This window comes from Gorilla gorilla, chromosome 10 (assembly GCF_029281585.2).
Source record: "Gorilla gorilla gorilla isolate KB3781 chromosome 10, NHGRI_mGorGor1-v2.1_pri, whole genome shotgun sequence".
Taxonomy (NCBI): Eukaryota; Metazoa; Chordata; class Mammalia; order Primates; family Hominidae; genus Gorilla; species Gorilla gorilla.
Genome location: NC_073234.2, coordinates 22641624 through 22662516, shown reverse-complemented (window position 1 = coordinate 22662516; position 20893 = coordinate 22641624). Strand labels below are relative to the sequence as shown.

Sequence of the window (20893 nt, the reverse complement as noted above, 5' to 3'; positions counted from 1 at the left end):
TTTCTCCTCCCCTTCTTTTCCAATGTCATGCAGTCTCTTAACACTGGGTTTCAATCACTATACAGAAAAATGTTAGTGAAAAAGGAAGAGGGGTTCCATGCTGCTTGATTCTCCCTAACCAGGCACACTAAACTAGGGGTGACAGTGTATCACAAAGTCCAGACTCACAGCCTTGCTGCCACTTCTCCTCTTCAAAGTTTGTTTCCGAAGTACCACCCCTTGCACCTCACATCCCAGCCAACTCTGCCTACCTGTCAGCCCCAGCCCTCCTCAGGCCTGCCTCAGCCTCACAGCCAGGATCCTACCAACACCAACACCAACACCACGCCAAATAACCCCTCCCAAAAGCCTCACCGGAACTAATCTGGGGACTCTGCCTATTATTAGGAACACCTTGGATGAAGCCCCTACCCGCAGAATTCTGGCAGTAGCAGCAGAATTTTCAGGCATATGCCTAATTTTGTTGGGGTGGTGGTTGATTATTTTTTTTAAATCTAGGATTTCTGGGATCTGAAGCTTATACAATCTTGGATATCTTCTTTAAGAAAAAGAATACAAAAATATCTTCTATAAGTTTTACAAAAATATATGACCATGTGAGCACGTTGCTAGCTCCCGCCCCCACCCCACCCCCCAGAGCCTTGGAAGGGGAGTGAAACTGAAGCTTTTTTAGCTTCATGGCAAATATGCTGCTTCCTGAAAGTACTGGGTACATTCACAGACCTTTATTTTTTACTTTCTATAGATTTAATTTAGTTAAGTCAGTTCGAAGCGGGCAAAGGCCAAAATTTCTCACCCCTAGGTGGCTCAAATTTCTGAGCCTGAGATTTTATATCTTAAAATCCATTAAAAGAATACTCAATTTTCGGCCGGGCGCAGTGACTCACACCTATAATCCCAGCACTTTGGGAGGCTGAGGCGGGCAGATCACGAGGTCAGGAGATCGAGACTATCCTGGCTAACACGGTGAAACCCCGTCTCCACTAAAAATACAAAAAAATTAGCCAGGCGTGGTGGCGGGCACCTGTAGTCCCAGCTACCCAGGAGGCTGAGGCAGGAGAATGGCGTGAACCCGGGAGGCGGAGCTTGCAGTGAGGCGAGATCGCGCCACTGCACTCTAGCCTGGGCGACAGCCGTCTCAAAAAAAGAATACTCAATTTTTAAGAAGTTAGGTGTAGGTATGCTTATATAAAATATTTAGACATGCATAAGTATTTTAAGTGGCCTGAAGGAAGTACATGTATGCTACTTTTGCAAATATTTTCGCTTTTTTTTTTTTTTTTTTGAGACTGAGTCTCACTCTGTCGCCCAGGCTGGAGTGCAGTGGCGTGATCTCGGCTCACTGCAAGCTCTGTCTCCCGGGTTCACGCCATTCTCCTGCCTCAGCCTCCCGAGTAGCTGGGACTACAGGCATCCGCCACCATGCCCCGGCTTTTTTTTTTTGTATTTTTAGTAGAGACGGGGCGTCACCGTGTTAGCCAGGATGGTCTCGATCTCCTGACCTCGTGATCTGCCTATCTCGGCCTCCCAAAGAGCTGGGATTACAGGCATGAGCCACCGCGCCCGGCCAAATATTTTCACTTTTAAGATGCCCTGCAAGATGGCTGGTATTTTCCCGATTTCAAAGATGAAGAAATTGAGGTTTAACGAATGTGAGTAGGCCAGGCGCGGTGGCTCACGCCTATAATCCCAGCACTTTGGGAGTCTGAGGCGGGCGGATCACCAGAGGTCAGGAGTTCAAGACCAGCCTGACCAACATGGTGAAACCCCATCTCTACTAAAAATACAAAAATTAGCCAGGCATGGTGGCACACGCCTGTAGTCCCAGCTACTTGGAAGGCTGAGGCAGGAGAATTGCTTGAACCTGAGAGGCAGAGGTTTCAGTGAGCCAAGACTGCACTACTGCACTCCAACCTGAGGAACAGAGCGAGACTCTGTCTCAAAAAAAAAAAAAAAAAAAGAATGTAAGTAATTTGCCCAAGCTGCAGAGCTAAATTTTAAACTAGATAATTCTGATTCCAAAGCCCAGATAATCTGGCTAGAAGTTGCACCAGGGCATTCACTGATTTACAAAGAATTAGAATGTGATAAAATTCCCTGAGTACAGGCAAGTGTGATTTTTATCTTTGCTAGTAAAGCCATTTAGATGTCTTAAAGTGCCTCAATCTGTTGCACCTGTTCTACTAAAACAAAGAAATGAGTCAACGGCCTCTTTTAGCTTTAACATTCTCTCTGTCTATACATTTTTATAGAATAATTTTTAGTTATTGCAGCAGGTTTCACCAGTCAGCCAACGGGTGTGTATAACGTTAATCACTAGCACTACACCTCAGAAGTCTTGCTTATTAAGAGCACTCAGCTTAAGTGAAGAAATTAAAGAATTTTGGTAGGCCTTTGGGACAGTTCAAGTTTAGGTTGTTTGGCTGGGTTGAGAGAGTAAAAAACTAACATTTCTTAACCTAACCCTTTTTCTTTCTTTCTCACAGGTAACAACTATCCAATAGCTTACCTTTAAAATGTCCCCTCTATTGTTCCTCCCTCAGACATTTTTGATCACTTGTCCCAGTTTCCATGAGTCCTGTATCACAGCTGTCACAATGCTTGAGCTATTCAGGTGGAGGTAACTTTCAGAAATGAACTGCTGAAGGGGGCAGAGTGCTCAAGAATTAGATTAACAAAGAAAGTACACCTAAATTTAGCATTAAAATGAACTTTTAAAATATTTTTCAATAGGAGGATAAGCAAACATAAAAATGGGTGTGCTTATGTCTATAAACAGGTGCTGGAGCATAGATTGTTATCTGGACATCAAAGAATAATAGAGCTGTAGCTTTAAAAGAGCACACAGCTGGTTATTAGTGATTCACTCCCAGGTCACTGCCAAGTGCCAAGGCATGTGGCAAGAATAGTAGAATGGAAATCAGGTGATGTGGATTCTAATTTGAGCTCTGCTCTGTTAACCTTGGGCATGCCAGTTATCCCCTTTGGACCTTAGTCTCTTATCTACTTAATGAAGGGTTTGAAGCAGGTAATTCTTCAGTTCTAAGTAAGAATCTGTATTCATGAATAACTGTTCAGCATATGACTCAGCCCAAGGTGTACAGGATTGCTGGAGTGTGGAAGGTATGTTGGCTCCTGCCTGTACTAGCAACAAGGCTTAATCTAGTGAACAGAAAGGATCAAAGGTGGCTATATCCCCACCTAAATGTCCATGATCTACAAGTGCTCTTCTAGCTGGCAGAGTGGGTCAGTAATGAGATTTTGTATCTCATTATATGAAGTTCTAAGCACTGAGCCTAATCAGTTACCCATCACTTAAGTAGACAGTGTCAGGCAGAGCTTAACTCTCCTTCCTATTTTTCTTTGTCTTCCTTTTCTCTGTAAGTTCTCTAACATAAGGAACTTCCATTTTGGTGAAAGAATAGAAAAGTTGAGGGACAGGCCAGGTGTGTTGTAAGTAAGACTGATCCAGCTGATTGGTTTGCCATTTAGATTGCATGGCAGACATCTGCCATAAGCACTTAAAACACACCTTCAATAGGCATTAGAAAGCACACACACGGCCAAACATAGTAGCTCACACCTGTAATCCCAATATTTTGCGAGGCTGAGGCAGGAGGATTGCTTGAGCCCAGGAGTTCAAGACCAGCCTGGGCAATATAGCAAGATGCCATCTCTACAAAAAATTTAAAAATTATCTGAATGTGGTAGTACATTCCTGTGGTCTCAGCTACTCAAGGGTCTGAGGTGGGAAGATCACTTGAGCCCAGGAGATCAAGGCTGCAGTGAGCCATGACTGTGCCATTGCACTCCAGCCTTTGCCACAGAGCAAGACCTTGCCTCAAAACACACACACTGACTAGGGATGGTGGCTTATGCCCAGCACTTTAGGAGGCTGAGGCAGGTGGATCACTTGAGGTCAGGAGTTTAAGACCAGCCTGGCCAACATGGTGAAACCCTACTCTACTAAAAATACAAAAATCAGCCATGCGGCCAGGTGCAGTGGCTCTCCCCTGTAATCCCAGCACTTTGGGAAGCTAAGGCAGGAGGATCACCTGAGGTCAGGAGTTCGAGACCAGCCTGACCAACATGGTGAAATCCTGTCTCTACTAAAAATACAAAATTAGCCCCGCGTGGTGGCGCATGCCTGTAATCCCAGCTACTCGGGAGGCTGAGGCAGGAGAATCACTTGAACCCAGGAGGCAGAGGTTACGGTGAGCCGAGATCACGCCATTGACTTCAGCCTGGGCAACAAGAGCGAAACTCCATCTCAAAAAAAAAAAAGAAAAGAAAATCAGCCATGTATGGTGACACACAGTTGTAATCCCATCTACTTGGGAGGCTGAGGCAGGAGAATCGCTTGAACCTGGGAGGCAGAGGTTGCAGTAAGCCAAGATTGCACCACTGCACTCCAGCCTGGGCAACAGAGTGAGACTGTGTCTTGAAACACACACACACACACACACACACACACACACACACACACACATAATTTGCTGTCGTTTTGGGGGCATGGTGGCACATACCTATAGTCCTAGCTACTTGGGAGGCTCAGGCAGGAGGATCACTTGAACCCAGGAAGTTGAAACTGCAGTGAGCTGTGATTGTGCCGCTGCACTCCAGCCTGGGCAACAGAGTGAAGTATTGTCTCAAGAAAATAAAAAATAAAGAAATAAAAACATAAGGTTTAGATGGCAACTTTAAAATGTGAAAGGAGGATATATAGTTTTTCAAAATTCTTCTAGGAGCTATGCCAGCAAAAAGGTTTGAAGACCTGAAGACCATTATATCAGTGGCATAAACATCTTTAATTTGTCCTTTTCCTTCTCCTACACCTAGTCAATTGATTTTTTTTCCCATTTATCAATTTCAGACTCTGCCTAGTTTTTCAATTTCCCATCCATTTTGTTACAATATTTTTCCTCCCTTGAAATTAGCCCAGTCTCTTGGAGTGAATGCCCCATGCTCCTTCCTACCGCTGTGTCTTTACTACATTATCCTCCCTTGGAATGCCGTCATCTCTTCTCTGTTCAAGAACTACTTCTCCCGACTACTGTGGTTGAGATTGATTTCTCTTTAACCTCTACAACATTGGCTATTCCATACAGTTAGCCCTTAGCATAGAACATCATTGTTTGATTTTGCTCCTTAAGAATAGAAAGCACCTCTTAAAATTCTACCATATTCCCCCAATGCCTAATGCAATGCTAACCACATAGTGAGTGCTTAATAAATATTGTATTGACTGCCTAGAGTACAGAGCACTTGTTCACTCATTGTTCGGCCATTCAGCTAATACTTTTTGAGAAATTTTGTGTACCAGGAACTGTACTAGGCACTGGGGTACGGTAGGGACTAAAGTAGATGATAATCCCTGCTTTGAAAGACTGAAAAGTAAGATATGTGGTATGTCAAAAGGTAATAAGTACTGAGAAGAAAAATAGAAAAAGCAGGAAAGAAGAACAAGAAGTGTGTGATGGGGGAGGGTTACAGGGTGGGGAGGGGTAGTGTTGTATACACTTCTAGATAAGATAGGGAAGTCCTCACTGATACTTATGGTGACATTTTACAAAGGACCTGAGGTGTAGGAAGGATTTGAGCTTATCTGTGCAAAGAGCCTTCCAGGCAAGGAACTTACCATGTGAAGGCACCAAGGCTGGACCTGCTTAACATTCCAGGAAGGGAAAGCTTTGGGGCTGGAGCAGACGGCTAGAGGCCAGATTGACAGATGAGTCAGAGGACAGTGGGGCCCGGGCAGAGGGACAGAACCTGCGGGTGCTGGCAATCAGCCTTTTGATCTGAGTGAGAATGGAGGCCTTGAGAGGGCTTTGAGCAGAGGAGTGACCTGCTGACTTAAGTTGAATAGAACCCTCTAGATGCTTCATTAAGGCTAGACTGAAGGGAGGCAAAGGCAGGGTGAGATCAGTCAGGAGGCAACTATATAATAATACATTGAATATAATAATGATATATTAATAATAATAATCCAGAGATAGTGGCAACTCAGACCAGGGGAAGCAGTAGAGGCGGAGAGAAGTGGTCAGATTTTGGATTTATTTTGAAGGTAGAACAGACAGGATTGCTGACTCTGTTGAGTAGTCAGCTAGGACCTATTGATGGTTTCTGAGCAGGAGCTGAAGGAAGATTACCCTGGTATAGGACTGCTGGGAAGACGTGGTGCAGGCAGAGATCAGGTAGGAGGCCATTGCAAGGATTTAAGGGTGAGATTCATAAGGGTTTTAACTGCAAATCAGCAGAGGAAAAAGGGAGTGGTGATGGTCATGGTGACAGTGATGGTGAGAGAGACTGGAAAGGAGGAATCAACAGGATTTCATGACTAGATAACAGAGAACCAATATGAAGAAGGAAAACACTTTTTTTTTTTTGAGACGGAGTCTGGCTCTGTTGCCCAGGCTGGAGTACAGTGAGACGATCTCAGCTCACTGCAACCTCCGCCTCCTGGGTTCAAGCGATTCTCCTGCCTCAGCCTCCTGAGTAGCTGGGATTACAGGCATGCACCACCACGCCCGGCTAATTTTTGTATTTTTAGTAGAGATGGGGTTTCACCATGTTGGTCAGGCTGGTCTTGAACTCTTGACCTGGTGATCCGCCTGCCTTGGCCTCCCAAAGTGCTGGGATTACAGACGTGGAGCCACCGCGTCCTGGCAGGAAAACACACTTTTGAATGTTGTGTGACCTGGAGAATGGTAACATTGTTAATTTAAAAAAAAAAAAAGCCCAGAGAAGGCTGATTTAGGGAGAAATTTATGCCTTAGTTATACAGAGTTTGAGATGGTAATGAAATATCAAATTAAAACTGTCCAGCAAGGAAGTAGGAAATGTGGAACTGAAAAAGAAGTTAGAACTAAAGATGTGGATCTGTCTTTGGCATAAAGATTATATTAAGTTACTTGAGAGTAGGTGAGTTTCCAAAGAAACAGTGTAGCAAGAATAGTGGAGGGCCAAGACTGGATCCTGGGGGTCAGCAACATCTAGGAGCCAGAAAAAATGCCTTCGGTGAAAGAGACGGAAAGATGGGTCTATTCAAATTGTAGTCAGCCAACCCATGCCAGAAGTAAGCACAGAAGGTAAGAGTGAACATTGGCCAAGCACAGTGGCTGATGCCTGTAATCCCAACACTTTGGGAGGCCGAGGCGGGCAGATTGTTTGAGCTCAGGAGTTCGAGACCAGCCTGAGCAACATGGTGAAAATCCAACTCTACAAGAAATTAGCCGGACCTGTGCACACCTGTAGTCCCAGCTGCTAGGGAGGCTCAGGTGGGAGGATCACTTGAACCTAGAAAGTTGAGGCTGCAGTGAGCTGTGAGCATGCCACTGCACTCCAGCATGGGCAACAGACCGGTGGCTCACGCCTGTAATCCCAGCACTTAGGGACGCCAAGGCAGGTGGATCACTTGAGGTCAGGAGTTCGAGACTAGCCTGGCCAACATGGAGAAACCCCATCTCTACTGAAAATACAAAAATTAGCTGGGCATGGTGGTGCACACCTGTAATCCCAGCTACTCGGGAGGCTGAGACAGGAGAATCACTTGAACCTGGGAAGCGGAGGTTGCCGTGAGCCAAGATCATGCCACTGCACTTCAGCCTGGACAACACAGAGAGACTCTGTCCCAAAGGGGAAAAAAAAAAAAAAGATCCAGGAGATCCATTCCTAGGTGTATACCCAAGAGAATTGAAAACATAAAAACATATGTTCACACAAAAACTTGTACACGGGCTCATACCTGTAATTGCAGCACTCTGGGAGGCCAAAGCAGGAGGATCATTTGAGGCCGGGAGTTCAAGACCGGCCTAGGCAACATAGTGAGACCCTGTCTCTACAAAATGCATGAATGTTTGTAGCAGCATTCTTCATAATGTTCCTAAAGTGGAAACAACCCAGTTGTTTGTCAGCTGATGAATGGGTAGATTATATGCAGAGTATCCAGGCTGGGCGTAGTGGCTCATGCCTGCAATCCTAGCACTTTGGGAAGCTGAGGTGGACAGGTCATTTGAGCTCAGGAATTCAAGACCAGCCTGAGCAACATAGTGAGACCTTGTCTATAAAAAATTTTTAAATGTTAAAAAAAAAATGCAGAGTATCCATACAATGGGATATTATTCAGCCATAAACAGGAATGAAGTACTGATACATGCTACAACATGGATGAACCTTGAAAACATGCTAAGTGAAATAAGCCAGACACAAAGGTCTACATATTGCCTGACTCCATTTATATGAAACGCCTATCTATAGAGACATAAAGTAGATGAATGGTTGCCAGGCTCTGGGAGTTAAGAGAGAATGGGAAATGACTGCCAACATGTATGGGGTTTCTACTTGAGGTGATGAAGATATTCTGAAATTAGATAGATAGTGGGGATGGCTGCACAACCTTTTTTTTTTTTTTTTTCTTTTTGAGATGGAGTCTCACTCTGTTGCCAGGCTGGAGTGCAGTGGCGCGATCTCAGCTCACTGCAATCTCTGCCTCCTGGGTTCAAGCAATTCTGCCTCAGCCTCCTGAGTAGCTGGGACTACAGGCAGGCACCACCACGCCCGGCTAATTTTTTGTATTTTAGTAGAGACAGGGTTTCACCATGTTGGCCAGGATGGTCTTGATCTCCTGACCTCGTGATCTGCCCTCCTCCGGCTCCCAAAGTGCTGGGATTACAGGCATGAGCCACCACCCCCGGCGACAACCTTTTGAATATACTAAAAAACATTACATTTTACACTTTGAAGGGTGAATTTTATGGTAAATTATATCTCAGTAGAAAAAAATCCAGGAAACTGTGTATAGTCAGCCCTCCATATTTGTGGGTTCCACATTCATGGATTCTAAGCTAAATAATAATACAATAATAAAAATATAAATAAAAAACAATATGCTATATAGCAGCTGTTTGCATAGCATTTACATTATATTAGGTATTATGAATAATCCAGAGATGATTTAAAGTGTATGTGAAGATGTGCATAGGTTACATGCAATACTACACCATATTATATAAGGGACTTGAGCATCTGTGGTGTCTGCTGCGAGTACTAGAACCAATCCTTCATGGACACCAAGAGATAACTGTATTCAAAACCAATGAAACCAGTGAAAGAGAAGTTTCAAAAAGATTGAAAACACAGCAGGGCAGTCAAGGAAACCAGGGAGAAAGGAAAGACTACTGGATTTGGGTATTAGAAGATGAAAGATTAAAACAAATCATTCCATATCAGCATGCAGTCCATAGACTACTCCTAAAAGTTCCTGAGACTTCTTTAAGGAATCTCTTTGGGGTAAAAATTATTTTCATGATACTACTAAGATGTATTTGTCTTTTCACTGTGTTGACACTTGCACTGATGTTGCAAAATGGTGGTAAAACTGCTGGCGCCTTAGCACAAATCAGGACAGTGACACCAAACTGTACCAGTGGTCACTGCATTCTTTACTGCCATGCACTCACAATCAAAACAGAGCCAGTTTCACTTAAGAATCATTGATGAGGTGGTAAATTTTTTTTGTTTTTTTTTTTGAGGCAGGGTCTTACCCAGGCTAGAGTGGGGTGGGGGCATCACAGCTCACTGCCGCCTCAACTTCTGGGCTCAGGTGATGCTACGTCAGCCTCCTGAGTAGCTGAGGCTACAGGTGTGCACCACCACACCTGGCTAATTTTTGTTTTTGTTTTGTTTTGTTTTGTTTTTAGAGATGGGGTTTCACTCTGTCGCCCAGGCTAAATATTGTTAATTGTATCAAATGTCAGTCCTCGAATAAATCTTTTTTTTTAAACTGGTGTGCACCACCACACCCAGCTAATTTTTGTATTTTTAATAGAGACGGGGTTTCGCCATGTTGGCCAGGCTGGTCTGGAACTCCTGACCTAAAGTGATCTACCCGTCTTGGCCTCCCAGAGTGCTGGGAGGTGTGGGCCACCATGCCTGATCCTGAGTACATCTTTTTAAACTTGTTTGAAGAAATGGGAAATATGCATAAACTGCCTCTGCTGCACACTGGTAGAGTACAGTGGTTGTCACAAGGAAAAGCATTTGGGCGATTATTCAAGTTGCATATTGATTTAGCAGCTTCTTTTTTCACCAACCACCATTTTTACTTGAAAGAATGATAGACAAACTATGGTTTTAGACTTAGGCATCTGGCAGACAGTCTCTTGAAACTGTATGAAGTGAGCCTGTCACTTCAAGGTAAACAAATGACAATATTTGTAGCCAGTGATAAAATTTACACTTTCAAGTAAAAATTAGAATTTTGGAAAACTTGTATCCACTCCCATGAGCTTGACCACTTGCCAATATATACAGACTTTTCTGCTGAAATCAATGGTGAAATTTAAGGAATATGATATTCTAATGAAATATGTCAGTATTTAGAAGATCTGCCTAACAACAGGGAACCAGTATTTTGCAGTGACCCATGTGTGATGTTACAAAGTCATGCATGGTAAAATATTCATTCAAAGTGCAAGAGAAGCCAATGGGTTTTATTATAACAAAAGTTCCTAACTGTTAAGAAACTACTACTTGTCAAGTTTTGATGTAGTGCTAAAGAATATCCAAAATTATCTGAAAATGCAGATACTTTCTCTGTCTGTGTAAAGCCAGATTTTCTTTGTATATTTTAACCAAACTAACATATTACAGATTAAATGCAGAAGCAGATTTGAGAATCCAGTCATCTTCTATTAAGTCAGACAGAGGCCATAAATTTATGAAAATGTAAAACAGTGGCATTCTTCTCATTAGATGGCTTTATTTCTTTGTTTTGGGAAATATAGTGGTTTACATTTAAAGTATGTTATTTATATTAATATAATGTGTAGCAGTTTTACTGTTAATATTTTTACTGAATTAATCATATCTTTTACTTTTTTTTTAGTTTTATTTTCTTTCTTTTTTGATTTGGAGTCTCGCTCTGTTGCCTAGTCTGGAGCACAGTGGCGTGATCTCAGCTCACAACAACCCCCACCTCCTGGGTTCAAGCGATTTCTCCTGCCTCAGCCTCCCAAGTAGCTGGGATCACAGGCGCCTGCCACCATATCTGGCTGGTTTTTGTATTTTTAGTAGGGTTTCACCATGTTGGCCAGGATGGTCTCAAACTCCTGACCTCAAGTGATCCACCAACCTCGGCCTCCCAAAGCATTGGGATTACAGGAGTGAGCCACCACACCCAGTTTTTAGTCTTATTTTCTAACACAGTAGACATTGATATATAGTTCCCACATTAACAAAAGTTGTTTGGGGTGCTCAATTTATTTATTTATTTATTTATTTTATTTTAATTTTCTTTTTGAGGCAGAGTCTCACTGTGTCGCCCAGGCTGGAGTGCAGTGGCACGATCTCGGCTCACTGCAAGCTCTGCCTCCCAGGTTCACGCCATTCTCCTGCCTCAGCCTCCCGAGTAGCTGGGGCTACAGGTGCCCGCCACCACACCCGGCTAATTTTTTGTATTTTTAGTAGAGACAGGGTTTCACCATGTTAGCCAGGATGGTCTCGATCTCCTGACCTCGTGATCCGCCCGCCTCAGCCTCCCAAAGTGCTGGGATTACAGGCATGAGCCACCGCGCCCGGCTTATATTTTTTTTATTTTTATTTATTTATTTATTTATTTTTGAGAAAGGGTCTCAAAAAAAACAACTTTGTTGCCCAGGCTGGAGTGCAGTGGCATCATCGTAGCTCATTGTAGCTTCTGTCTCCCCAGACTCAGGTGATCCTCCTGCCTCAGCCTCTCAAGTAGCTGGGACTACAGGCACACACCACCCACCCCACCCAACTATTTTTTTTATTTTTTGTAGAGACAGAGTCTTGCTATGTTGCCCAGGCTGGTCTCAAACTCCTGGGTTCAAGTGATTCTCCCGTCTCAGCCTCCCAAAGCACTGGGATTACAGGCGTGAGCCACCACTCCCAGCCAAATTAATGGAAACAGTCCATTTCTGTTTCTTCAGATGAAACCTCACAACTTTAGGATTAATAAGTAATCTCACAACTATTGTACAGGAAATAAGAAAACGTTCCCGCTAACAATGCACGTTGTGATAGATCTGGTCCCTGACACAAACAGCACTTGGAACTGAGTGAAGTCCAGAGACTGAATAATACAGTTCTATCCACTCCCTGTGCTTGACTACAACCCCTGAAGAGGGCTTGTACAAATTAAATGTATCCCAGCAGCTGCTTGAAAGACCACAGCATTGGCCGGGCACGGTGGCTCACGCTTGTAATCCCAGCACTTTGGGAGGCCGAGGCGGGCGGATCACGAGGTCAGGAGATCGAGACCACGGTGAAACCCTGTCTCTACTAAAAATACAAAAAATTAGCTGGGCGTGATGGCGGGCGCCTGTAGTCCCAGCTACTCGGAGAGGCTGACGCAGGACAATGGCGTGAACCCGGGAGGCGGAGCTTGCAGTGAGCCGAGATCGCACCACTGCACTCCAGCCTGGGCGACAGAGGCTCTGTCTCAAAAAAAAAAAAAAAAAAAAACCACAGCATTTTGAATGTCCCTAGCATTAGGGATTATAAAGGTCCCATTCTAGTAGAAGATCCTCAGGTTTGGAGTGTACTAAAGGTCATCATCCTTCGCCTGCTAATAAGTTTCTGAAGTCCCTGCTTTAAACAAACAATCAAAAAGAAGGAAGAGTTACAGTGCTGCCAAACGAGTTCTTTTTTTTTTTTTTTTTGAGATGGAGTTTCGCTCTTGTTGCCAGGCTGGAGTGCAATGGCGTGATCTCGGCTCACCACAACATCCACCTCCCAGGTTCAAGCAATTCTGCCTCAGCCTCCCGAGTAGCTGGGATTACAGGCATGCACTACCACGCCCAGCTAATTTTGTATTTTTTTTAGTAGAGACAGGGTTTCTCCATGTTGAGGCTAGTCTCGAACTCCTTACCTCAGGTGATCCGCCCGCCTCGGCCTCCTAAAGTGCTGGGTTTACAGGCGTGAGCCACCGCGCCCGGCCAACAAGTTCTTACAAACCTCTGGGTTGTTACAAACCCATCTGGTGCTAATAAAGGTAAGGCATCAACCCCAATCTCCAAGCTAAGAATTTTATCCTCAGGACCGAGCACTGCGGCCTGCATTCGGATGTTAGTGGGGCTGTCAGAACCGTGTCTCATGCTGTTAAAAGTGGAAGTCCTTCCCACTCAGACCCACGGAAGCCGACTCTGATGAGTGGGAGGGTGAGCAGAAGGGGCTTCGGTCATTTTTTATAGATTCTTCAGGTAACTCTGGCCACCATATTAAGCATTGGCTCCCACAAAAAAGCATTAAGGCTCAGAAACATCTTGTAAGGTCACACCCTCCCTAAAAACAGCACATCCCTGAAGTGGTGGCTGGGCAGCCAGGCTCCAAAGCCCGCTGAGCTGAGCGGCAGCCAAGAACAAGGTTTGGTGTTTACATACTCAAAATCAGCCTGGGTTGTCACAGCAACTCACCCCAGCACAGTTCTTCCTTCTCCACGGCGGCTTGCTTCCAGGCTTTGCTGTTCTCTGTCACCGTCTTAACGTTCCTGCTAACCTGGCCTGCTGCATTCTTTTTATTTTTCTCCCAATTCCTCCGCCTTCTTCTCATGTGTTTGCTAGTGTGCAATACCTCACTTGTTTGGAACTCAACAACGTCCCCTCCTGCAAAACGCACCTGAAAACAAGAAATAGCACACAAGGCCTCTAAGTGGCCAGAACAGATGTTACCAGGCCTAAGTCCATAAGGAAAGCACCCAAGCCCCTTGCTTTTGTCTTAAATCTTTTTTTTTTACACCTTTAAAATAAGGTTATGGTTTCTAAGGCCTGCCGTAAATTAGGAGTAGGGAGAGGAACTATTGCCAAGCACCCCAAAAGTTCAAGAGGTGACTGTTGATCCCAGAGTAGCAAGGAAAGGGACAGACAGGCTATAAGAAGTGGACACAAGAACTCAGAACTCAGGACAGTGTAGGCCTTGTTAGAGTCAGGCAGACAATTTCACATACCTCAGAACGTCATAAAGCCATCATGACTTTACTCTGGAATAGATACGATCCAGACACCTAGAAAATGTTAAATTAGATTCAACTTAAAGAGGCAGAGTAATATGTGTGGTGTTTTTTAATTTCGAGCATTCCAAATGGTTAAGGGTTTTCATGCTTAAAGAGAGAAACTTAGCTATCTAGAACTTATTTATGAGTGCTCTAGATAATTATCTACTGTTTTATATTTTTTTATTTATACCCCGTTACTAAAACAAAAGTAAAAATAAAGCAAAAGATTGAAGGCATTGACTTTTAGTCTGTATACTTTCTAGTTCCTGGCTCTACTTCTTAGCAATATTTGCTGCTAACCTGGTGTTCTGTCTCTGCCAAATTTCTGCCCATGTGAAATATATGAGACTTGATCCTATTTCCTTGCTCATTGATCTACCTGAAAGGGCCATAGATGTCTCCACCTCCCTGGAGCTAGTGATCCTATATCCCATCATCTCAGCCAGCTAGAAAACGAACCATCACATGCCACCTCCTCCCCAATTACGTGCTTCATAAACAGAATACCTGGCACATAGCAGGCATTTACTAAACACTTGGTGAATGAATACATGAGCCGGTAATCCATAAGATATCTGTAGAATTCATTAGAGTTGAGCCTTGAACAGCGCAGGTCCTATGGGATCCCACCCCTTGTACAGTCAAAAATCCTCATAAAACTTTTTTTTTTTTTTTTTTTGAGACAGAATCTTGCTCGTTGCCCAAGCTGGAGTGCAATGGCGTGATCGCAGCTCACTGCCACCTCCACCTCCTGGGTTCAAGCAATTCTCCTGCCTCAGCTTCCCAAGTAGCTGGGATTACAGGTGCCTGCACCACGCCTAACTAATTTTTGTATTTTTAGTAGAGATGGGGTTTCACCATGTTGGCCAGGCTCGTCTCAAACTCCTGACCTCAGGCGACCCACCCGCCTAAGCCTCCCAAAGTAGGGGATTACAGGTGTGAGCTGCCACACCCGGCCGACACGTATAACTTTTTTTTTTTTTTTTTTTTTTTTTTTTGAGACAGAGTCTCGCTCTGTCACCAGGCTGCAGTGCAGTGGCTCTCTCTGCTCACTGCAATCTCTGCTCACCGCAACCTCTACCTCCCAGGTTCAAGCGATTCCCCTGCCTCAGCCTCCTGAGTAGCTGGGACTACAGGTGTGTGCCACCACGCCCAGCTAATTTTTTGTATTTTAGTAGAGACGAAATTTCACCATGTTAGCCAGGATGGTCTCGATTTCCTGACCTCGTGATCCACCTGCTTCAGCCTCCCAAAGTGCTGAGATTACAGGCATGAGCCACCACACCCGGCCACATATAACTTTTGACTCCAAAAACTTAACTACTAATAGAAGACTTACCAATAGCATAAACAAGTTGATTAACATATATTTTGTATGTCATTTGTATTATATATGTATTTCTTACCATAAAGTAAACTATAGAAAAGAAAATGTTATTAAGAGAATCATAAGCAAGAGAAAATATGTTTACTCTTCATTCAGTGGAAGTGGATCAGCATAAAGGTCTTCCTCCTCATGATCTTCAGGTTGAGCAGGCAAGGAGGAGGAGAAAGAGAAAGGGTTGCCATCTCAGCAGTGGCAGAGGCAGAGGGAAGTCTAAGGGGAACCTTGCTGTTCAAAATTGTGTTGATCAAGGGTCAACTGTACTTGCATGAAGCTATAAATTTAAGAGCCTAGCCCATTATGGGAACAGCAATTAAAAAAAAAAAACAGCATTTGGCTGGGCGTGGTGGCTCACGCCTGTAATCCTAGCACTTTGGGAGGCCAAGGCAGGTGGATCACCTGAGGTCAGGAGTTCGAGACCAGCCTGGCCAACATGGTGAAATACCGTCTCTACTAAAAATACAAAAATTCACTGGGCATCGTGGCGGGCACCTGTAATCCCAGCTACTCGGGAGGCTGAAGCAGGAGAATCGTTTGAACCTAGGGGCCGGAGGTTGCAGTGAGCTGCCAAGATCGTGCCATTGCACTCTCCAGCCTGGTTAAAAACAGCTAAACTCCATCTCAAAAAAAAAAAAAACACCAGTTGATCCTGGCACCAGGAAGATCAAATGGTGTTTGTTTGTTTGTTTGTTTTGAGACAGAGTCTCGCTCTGTTGCCCAAGCTGGAGTGCAGTGGCACGATCTCAGCTCACTGCAAACTCTGCCTCCCAGGTTCAAGTGATTCTCCTGCCTCAGCCTCCCGAGTAGCTGGGATTACAGGCACCCGCCACCACACCCAGCTAATTTTTTATATTTTTGGTAGAGATGGGGTTTCACCATGTTGGCCAGTATGGTCTCAAACTCCTGATCTCAAGTAATCCACCCACCTCAGCCTCCCAAAGTGCCTTGGTTTACAGGCGTGAGCCACTGCACCAGCCAGTACAGTTTTTTGTTTTGTTTTATTTTGTTTTTTTGAGACGGAATCTCGCTCTGTCGCCCAGGCTGGAGTGCAGTGGTGCCATCTCAGCTCACTGCAAGCTCCGCCTCCCGTGTTCATGCCATTCTCCTGCCTCAGCCTCCCTAGTAGCTGGGACTATAGGCGCCCGCCATCACACCCGGCTAATTTTTTTTTTTTTTTTTTTTTTTGTATTTTTAGTAGAGACGGGGTTTCACCGTGTTAGCCAGGATGGTCTCGATCTCCTGTCCTCGTGATCCACCCGTCTCAGCCTCCCATAGTGCTGGGATTACAGGCATGAGCCACCGTGCCCAGCCTTTTTTTTTTTTTTTTTAATGTATGGGGGAAAAATGACTAGAAGGACAGAAACCAACATATAACATGATTGTGTGCATTTACTTATTTAACAAATAATTGAGCAATTTATTTCTGTATGATACTATTCTAAGCGTTTTAGAGTTAAGCAAACTCACAGTAAACTGTATTGCCCATGATAAAAACTGCACTTACATAATTTAAAAGCAAGAATCGCAGCAATTCCTCAGGCACAGTGGCTCACGCCTGTAATCCCAACACTTTGGGAGGCCAAGGCAGGAAGATTCCTTGAGCCCAGGAGGTCAAGGCCAGCCTGGGCAACATAGTGAGACCTCATGTCCACAAAAATTACAAAATAGCCAGGCATGGTGGCAAGCACCTGTGGTCCCAGCTACTCAAGAGGCTGAAGTTGGAGGATCACTTGAGCCCAGGAGGTCAAGGCTGCAGTGAGCGATGATCGTGCCACTGCACTCCAGCCTGGGTGACAGAGCAAGAGACCCTGTCTCAAAATAAATAAAAATAAAAGCAAGAATTGCAGAAAGTATAAACCATGACCAACTCAAGAGAATAATCAATGAAAGAATAGGCAGAATGTCTTTCCAAAAAGCAGTTGAGAGATCCCCATCCTCCACATACGCACTAGTGCAGTGGGGATGTTGCCAGGCATGGCCCCCAGACCTCTAGATAGAACACTGAAGGTGAGTCTGCAGAAAGCCATGGAATGTGCTAATTTTAGTTTAGGAATACCAAATTTTATTGACCATTTTTAATTCAGTAAGCAACCCTTGGCCATGTATAATCAGTTCATGACCCATCAGGAGATGCTCTGTGGTTCATTCATGGCCTTTGGACTATACTCTGAATCATGGCTTTAGAAGACATTTTTTTAGTATACTTAAATGGATTTTATAACTTGGTTGATGCCCAGATTACAGACTGTGAGGAGTATCTCCACATATCTTGTAACTGCTATATATGCAGTCAGCAATTCCAGTATTTAGCCTGATATTTATATTTTTCCTCATAATCTGATAATACGGTGCTAGCAAGATAGATCACAAAGTGTAAATGAGTGTTTCTGGAGCATAGATGGGTACGCTCAAATCTTTGTATCTTGTTTTTTAATAGAGACGGGGTTTCGCTATGTTGCTCAGGCTGGTGTCGAACTCCTCGGCTCAAGCAATCCCCTTGCCTCAGCCTCCCAGAGTGCTGGGATTATACATGGGAGCCACCATGCCTAGCTTCCTTGTATCATTTTTTAAAATTCAAGTAAGAGAAAATGTCTGGCAATAGTTCATAAGCTATAAATGAAACCTAGTCTTAGGACCCAGCTTTATATTGCCTCAATCAAATATTAATATCTTTAGTTCAAAATTTGTATTTACAAAAAACTTTTGGTTCTTGGGAATACCGTTATTGCCTTCTCTGTTGCCATCCATATAATGTATGTTGTTGTTTTTTTTCTCTCTCCCTCTGGGCTGCGTTTCATGCCAGATAAACTTTCAAACCAAACTGGGATGGCACCAGGCACAAATAACACTCTTCTTATCTTTTCCCCCATCTAGGTTACCCCTTTGCTTTGTTTTATCGGCATTACCTTTTCTACAAGGAGACCTACCTCATCCACCTCTTCCATACCTTTACAGGCCTCTCAATTGCTTATTTTAACTTTGGTGAGTAAACTAAATTAGCAGTGACACCACAATTAGTGGGAACCTGGAAGGAACAGACTTGAACAAAATTTCCTTGAGAGAATCTAATAGGTAGGGAAGTTATAATGCTCCCACTTGCAAAGAGGGTTGTATGAAGAGGAACACAGCTTAACTTTTCCTTTTTTTCATTTATGTACATTCTTCTGTCAGATAAAAACATTTTGAGGGTGGTTACCCTTGCCATACCTCATCAACAAAGAATCCTCAGTTTCTCTCTGCTGTGGATGTAACTGAATGACCGAGCCAAGCAGTCCCCACTTAGATTCATTCTTCACTTCAGACATTCAAAAATACAGTAACAAGCTGGGCGTGGTAGCCCGGAATTCAAGGCTGCAGTGAGCTATGATTGAGCTACTGCACTCAAGTCTGGACAACAGAGCAAGTCGCATCTCTAAAAAAACAAACAAAAAAAGAAAAGAAATAAAATAACACCCTAATAATCTTTTTTATTTTAATAAATAATTTCCATCCTCTCCTCCAAAACATGAGGTTATTCTGAAAAAAAAGATCCTGATGCCAACATTTTTTCTTTATATATTACGTTGTGATTGGAAGTCTCAGGACGGGTGGGAGTGTAAAAACCAGGCTAAATTCTCTCTTCTTGCATCCAGGAAACCAGCTCTACCACTCCCTGCTATGTATTGTGCTTCAGTTCCTCATCCTTCGACTAATGGGCCGCACCATCACTGCCGTCCTCACTACCTTTTGCTTCCAGATGGTAAACGTCTTTCCCTTAGCAGCTCAGGCTACAGCTGACAGCGGTTCAGGGGACAGGGGTAGGCAGGGGACTGTGGTATAGAAATTAGCAGACCTAATTTCTAACCCCTCTCCCAGCACTTAGCAGTATGACTTCAGGTAGGTGGCTTATCACAGGCCCCAAGTGTTCCATCCACAGATTGTAATGGTAACTCTTTGCCTGCCTCAAGGAAGGGCCACCAGCTAACCCTTTGCATACTGTGCCATTAGGCTCTTTGGTTTAACCCACTATCCAGGAGCAGAGTCACTTCAAGGCAAGACAGAAAAGCAACTTAGAATGAGTTAAAGAACCTAAGCCTAGGCCAGGCAAAGTGGCTCACACCTGTAATCCCAGCACCTTGGGAGGCCAAGGCAGTCAGATTGCTTGAGCCCAGGAGTTTGAGACTAACCCGGGCAACATGGTGAAACCCCATCTCTACAAAAAAAATACAAAAATTAGCCCTCCAGCCTGGGCAACATGGTGAAACAAAAAAAATTAAAAATTAGCTGGGTGGGGTGGCATGCACCTGTGGTCCCAGCATCTAAATTCTCATCTCAGTTTAGCCCTCATTTTGCCAAGAAGCCTTGAGCAACACTCTTCCCATTACAGGTTTTTAGCACCTCCATTTGTAGGAATTTATTAAGGCTTTTAATGATGGGATGAGGAGAAAGGAAAAAGAAAAGAGAACATTGAATTTCAGAGCAGGGAGAAGAAATAGTAGTGATGCTAGAATAAATACTTCTGCCTCTCCTAGGCCTACCTTCTGGCTGGATATTATTACACTGCCACCGGCAACTACGATATCAAGTGGACAATGCCACATTGTGTTCTGACTTTGAAGCTGATTGGTGAGTGATGGTCACTGCCTGCCTTCCTTACATGTAGGTCCCTCCCCCATCTCACTAAAAACTTCCTCGGCAACCCCCCCCCCCCCGCCATACACCTCTGGCTGCACTCAGTCTACAGGCCACATCCTCAGTGTCCTCTCCCACCACCCTACCCACCCATTCTCTCTCTGCTCAGGTTTGGCTGTTGACTACTTTGACGGAGGGAAAGATCAGGTAAGTACCCATTCATCCGCAGAGAGGTTCAAGACTTAATGAAAGGGAAGAAAAAAGTTGTTAACAAAAGACTGAATCCAAATTCCAGAGCAGAGCCTCTCCCTCATTCCCCAGCCTGTGCAATCTCCCTTTCAGATAGCACTGAGCAAGGATCAACAAATCTAATTTGCCCAGGATCCAGCTCTTGCACAAAGTCCAGAGACCAATGCCAGCAAGGCATTTGCTAAAGCAGCAACAGCCAGCTATGCACACACATACGCATTTCCACAAGAAGCAACTATTTGTCATCCCCCAAAGAGAAGGCTATTTGAAGAACCCCAGTCAGTGGGGCACACAGGTGGGGAACACTCAAAGTGGCTCTTGTGGGGAGATTCAAGGCTATCCTGAACCATGCATTCTCTTCTTGGCATAGAATTCCTTGTCCTCTGAGCAACAGAAATATGCCATACGTGGTGTTCCTTCCCTGCTGGAAGTTGCTGGTTTCTCCTACTTCTATGGGGCCTTCTTGGTAGGGCCCCAGTTCTCAATGAATCACTACATGAAGCTGGTGCAGGGAGAGCTGACTGACATACCAGGAAAGATACCAAACAGGTAATTGCCCCTCTTGGTCCAGATGTTCGTGTAGGTATTTCACTCACTCTGAAGTGACTCTTCTGAAAGCTGCATTCTCCAGCATG

The 20893-nt window shown here is 44.3% G+C and overlaps 2 protein-coding genes across 5 annotated transcripts in view; one reads left to right on the top strand and one right to left on the bottom strand.

Moving 5' to 3' along the window:
• The window catches only part of EMG1 (EMG1 N1-specific pseudouridine methyltransferase), a 38774-nt gene that overhangs the window by 7709 nt on the left and 10172 nt on the right, over positions 1–20893 (bottom strand). For 2 of the 4 annotated variants that reach the window (XR_010129478.1, XR_008670501.2), the window contains exons 6-8: positions 18606–18810; positions 13967–14023; positions 13437–13638 (exon numbers count right to left, since the gene is read on the bottom strand). The gene's annotated coding sequence lies outside the window, so the exon portion shown is untranslated. Of the gene's footprint in view, positions 1–2509; positions 6663–13436; positions 13639–13966; positions 14024–18605; positions 18811–20893 lie in introns of all 4 variants that reach the window. The other 2 variants (XR_010129479.1, XR_010129477.1) reach the window with 2 other exon arrangements.
• Positions 1–20893, top strand: part of LPCAT3 (lysophosphatidylcholine acyltransferase 3) — a 42362-nt gene that overhangs the window by 16745 nt on the left and 4724 nt on the right. Inside the window, exons 2-6 of the mRNA XM_004052608.5 lie at positions 18273–18380; positions 19031–19137; positions 19910–20003; positions 20179–20216; positions 20629–20807. Coding sequence (XP_004052656.1) covers positions 18273–18380; positions 19031–19137; positions 19910–20003; positions 20179–20216; positions 20629–20807 — 526 coding nt within the window. The remainder of the gene's footprint in view (positions 1–18272; positions 18381–19030; positions 19138–19909; positions 20004–20178; positions 20217–20628; positions 20808–20893) is intronic.